General features: G+C 44.4%; 1 protein-coding gene across 1 annotated transcript in view; it reads right to left on the reverse strand.

The window, feature by feature from the left end:
• The window catches only part of Cct5 (chaperonin containing TCP1 subunit 5), a 12,112-nt gene extending 7,460 nt beyond the window's left edge, over nt 1-4,652 (reverse strand). Inside the window, exons 1-3 of the mRNA XM_031360638.1 lie at nt 4,438-4,652; nt 1,325-1,385; nt 773-937 (exon numbers count right to left, since the gene is read on the reverse strand). Of these exons, the coding sequence (XP_031216498.1) occupies nt 773-937; nt 1,325-1,385; nt 4,438-4,542 (331 nt within the window). The 5' untranslated portion in view covers nt 4,543-4,652. The remainder of the gene's footprint in view (nt 1-772; nt 938-1,324; nt 1,386-4,437) is intronic.
• Nucleotides 4,653-4,757: the final 105 nt, after the last annotated feature.

The following is a 4,757-nucleotide window of genomic DNA, read 5'->3' on the forward strand; positions in this document are numbered from 1 at the left end:
CCCCCCCAATTAAGATGAAAACACCTTCTCTAACGTAACCGAAATTCCAAAACTGTCACTACATAAGCCATAATGCAAAACAGCATTTTAAATGGAAAAGAGCAAACTAGGTTTCTGTGGTCAGGGACTTCTGCTCAGTGAAGGAAGCCTGGCTTTTGGAAGGCTAATAATGAGTGTCTGTTCCCACCACCAATCCTTTCCTTTTCCCTCTTGGTGACAGAACTGAGTTTGGTTGTGCTAATTTAAAACTGCTGTGCTCCAAGAGTGTTGAATACATGATTTTTAAATTAGCAGCAGCAAATGTAACCCTGCATATGTTAATACATCTTTATTTCCTTTGATTTGTAAAGCAATTAAAAATTACGCTTATTTTTGTATAAGTGCACAAGCACACACGGGTGTGGAGAATTAGTTGGGAGGAATTAAGGCATATCCCCACTTCTTTATTTTGGTATGAGAACCAAGGCATTCTCCCAGTGTAATCCACAACCTAAAATATGCCCTCCGTACTCAACATGCCCCTGTTAACTCAATGTTTGCAGCTTAAAAACCAAACGGATCAAAAGTACACATGACAACTGGCTGTCTCATCTCCATGGCAACCCTCCCAGCCTCCTGCTTTTCCCCTCAATAATCACTTTTCAAAGTCTGGCCCACTTGTGCTATATAATGTGTTTCCCAACTTCAGTCTGTCCCCATGACGCAATGCAGAAACATTAGCTCTTGTGGAACTTCTAAACAAACACGTTAGAAAGGCCGTTTCATTTCTTACCAACCACTCCTGTGGTCCCATCTCCAATTTCATCATCCTGGGATTTGGACAGCTCAACCATCAGCTTGGCAATCTGATGATCGACATCCATCATGCTTAGAATGGTGGCACCATCATTTGTTACAGTCACATCACCATCCTTATCAACCATCATCTTGTCCAGCCCTAAAAGACAAGTGTTCAGAAGGAAGTTGAGCAAAATTAAGTGTGTCAGTACTGGGAACTATAGGGCTCAGACCATCTCATTAGTTCCTACCACAAAATTCACTAGCAACAAATAATCTAATACACATGAAATAACTATCAATCAGCTAACCCAACTCTACACAGGAAACAGTCTAAGTGTTTCAATCAGAGAAATGCGATCAACCACCATACACAAAACGTTATTAAAAACAGTATTAATTCCAGACGCACAGGCTCGATCTGGAACATACTAATGAAGTGAGGAAAAGCCTGACATTCAACATCTTGGCTGTACCATCCACTGCATTTCTAAAGAGGCACTGTGACTTCAAGCCTTTATTAAAACTATCAATGGTTCTCTCTCACCGTTTGGTCCCAGTGATGTCCGCATTGTGTTTGCTACAGCTTTGGCGGCCATGATGTGAGACTAAATGGAACAGAAAAGCAAAGACCCAGTTACATGTTATTCCAACAGTCAAATGCTTGTATTTGCAGGAAAAAAAAAAGAAAAAAAGAAAAAAAGAATTGGGATGTAATTTCTAAAATCTAGAAATGTCTACATCAACAGGGAGGGCTGACTAGGGCAGTAACATTCACAACTACAAGCTTCAGTGTCAAGTGAATTATGTCTCTCATGTCTTAGCACAGGAAGGAGGTATGCTGCCACCATTTTGAACTCAAATGTGTATAAATGTGTAACACCTTCAGTTTACCAAGGCTTACTGTAGAGAAATAGCACACCACATTAACCCACACAGAGAAGCCACCCTTGTTAACGGTCTTAACAAATGCTATTTTCAAAAGGAAAGTTTTGAAAGATGGTTAAGAATTTAGTAACAGTAACAGTGGGCATGGAACTCAGAGACTGATCTCTTTTAAAGTGTTCTAAAATTTATTTTGAACTTGTCAGAAATCTTAGTAACAATGAAAGACCAAAACTGGCTGTGAAGATACTAGAAGAAGGGCTGGAATTGCAGCTCACTGATAGAATGATTGCCTAGCATGCACAGGAGATAGGTCAATGGTAAAGAACATTTGTGGTTCTAAAGATACAAGTCCAGTTTCCAGCACCCACAATGAAGCTATCAATGGCCTACACTTCAGTTTCAGGGGATCTAATGCCCTCTTCTGGTCTCCACTGGCAGGCATGCGCATGCACGTGCGCACACACCCACCCCCAAAAAACCCCCTCCAAACCAAAAATAACACACCTCATTATTATGCAAACCTGACTTCATGTTTAGTAAATAGCAAAGGTTTATATATGACAAACGTTGCTTGGAAGTAATGTTCTTTATGATTTATTCTCAGTAAAGGTTTGAATGTTTACCTATTTTTATTTCTGTCTAGACCCTCCATCTTGTAAAACTTCACAGGAGAAAAGTGTGACCTTTACCCATAAGCATTGTCTCAGTTCTTTGTGATTTATTCTCAGTTTAGGGACAACTATATGTCCCTAAACAGAAGAACCTCGATATTCAAAGGGGCTGATCCAGAGCACGCGATACTTAACAAATACTCATGCTACTTACTATCCTAGTAGGCTTGTAACCTTGACCTCACTCTGGGAATGTAACTCACAGCTCCACTGCACAGGCTCATTAGCTTTCATCATATTCTTGTGAGCCTCCCTACAGACTTAATACTAAGACAGTAAGGGTCCAGGCCTGAAAGGACCCCTCCCTTTACAGATAAAGTTCTGTAAGCACAGAAATACTGGGCGTTTTCAGAGAGCTGTGCAAGTACATGTTCATTCACTTCTCTTGTCACCAAGACAGGCTACAAAGCAAGTTCATTTGGCTTTTGCAAACTCTGGTGTTTTTTTTTTTTTTTAAAAAGATTTTTTAATTTATTATATGTAAGTACACTGTAGCTGTCTTCAGACGCACCAGAAGAGGGTGTCAGATCTCATTACGGGTGGTTGCGAGCCACCATGTGGTTGCTGGGATTTGAATTCTGGACCTTCGGAAGAGCAGTCAGTGCTCTTAACCCACTGAGCCATCTCGCCAGCCCAAACTCTGGTGTTCTTAAAATGTAACCTGAAAGTATGCACTGATAATGGAGTTTCTCAATAGCCATCACAGGGATATGTCTCTTGGGGTGCCCAAAGACAGTGGACACCCAGTCTTATTTTTGGTTGGCTAAACTGGTATGAACTAGGGCCAAAGAAATAGCCCAATACTATCCACAGAGGATCTGGCCCGAACGCCAAGGCTAACCTCACTGCTCTGGACCATTAGCTTTGGTTGGAAGTGTTATGAAGTCATGACCCTTCTCTACTGTAGCTGTAAAATCCTTGGCAATTTCTCTATGACTCTGTCCCTAAAGTACCTAATTCTGTAAACAGGACCCATCCCCAGTAAGGACCACATGCAATAATAATCCATGAAGTTAACACAAATGGTTGACACAACAGAACTGTTAACATGAATTACACTGGTAAATTTTCTGTCTGTTGGAATTTTACTGTATCTGCATGTCCCCTGAAATAGAAAAACAGGTGGAACCAGACACATAACGCGAATAACCTGAAAGCAAAGAGAACCAAGCATCTACCACGCCTCAATTGCTATGTCCACGTCTTCTGTCACTCCAACAAAACACCTGTCAAGTCTTCGATATGACAGAAAACCCACCGAGAAACCATCGGAGTCAGTGAGATTTCCCTAACATCAGGTCCACAAGGGCACCTCAAATTTGGAGCCATGACTGGCACAGTGCAACCTAAAACGGGGCTCCCTCCCTCTGCGCTTTTTTTTGTGGCAACACCAGTGACTGTCATTCCTTTCTGATCTGGGAACCAGCACTGGGTCTTGCTTGGCCTTTCTTTGTGAGACATTCCTTCCTACTTAACACTTCTGCTCTGTCTTTCCTTAGGATAACTTCTTTGTTTCCCTTTTGGGAACTATCCTAATTTGCAGCCAACTGTGCTCCACCGAAACTGTCTCCTTCCATTCCAAGAATTATCACGCGTTCTCTGGCCTGAGGGAATTTACGGTCCCCCCTGAATACACTGCTCTGGACTTTTCAAGTGTGTATCCGGTGGTTCCTTCTATCCCAAGTTGGAAGAGCTCTCTCCACATCACTGGCCATCTTTCCTACACGTAGCCACTCGGTCTGTCCTGTGCATGTGTTTCACTAATCTTCTTCCTTTACGGGACAGTGCAATGTCTGAGGGTCAAGCTATTTACAAGTGCACTAGCGCAGGCCTGCTTCTCAGGTGAGCTGAAGGATGCGACCCCACCCAGCTCGGAAGCAGAGGACCGCTCTCCCTACCCTACCTTGGGACTAAGGCCCCTACGCCCTCTCCCGAACCCAGAGTGGGGAATGTGACCCTAGATCCCAAAGGGGCTCCCCGGAACCGGAGATTCTCGACCTTTCGGGCCAGCACATGGCCGATCCGCTCTCACGCCAGCGCAGGCGCAGAAGCGCTCCGGCCGACTCCCTTCATCCCGCTGCCTCGCGTTCCCGGCCTTTACCTTGAGGGCCTCAAGCCCCATGAGACGGGACTTGCGATCTTGGTCCTTGATAATGAGAAAGGGGCGCCCATACTCATCGAAGGCGAGGGTCCCCACGGACGCCATGGTGGACGAACTGGAACAAGCGCTCTCCAATAACCGGCGGGGACCACTCGGGAAGATAGACGCACACGGCACCTCCCTCTCGTGAGAGGTCGCAAAATCCCGCGCGTGCGCAGTGCGGACCGCGCGATTTACTTTTCGACTGTGACCTTTTTTACGCCACAGAGTACCTTCTGGAATCCGCCGCTATTGGAAACGTCTGTCTTCCATCAACCGGG

Source organism: Mastomys coucha, unplaced genomic scaffold (genome assembly GCF_008632895.1).
Source record: "Mastomys coucha isolate ucsf_1 unplaced genomic scaffold, UCSF_Mcou_1 pScaffold8, whole genome shotgun sequence".
Taxonomy (NCBI): domain Eukaryota; kingdom Metazoa; phylum Chordata; class Mammalia; order Rodentia; family Muridae; genus Mastomys; species Mastomys coucha.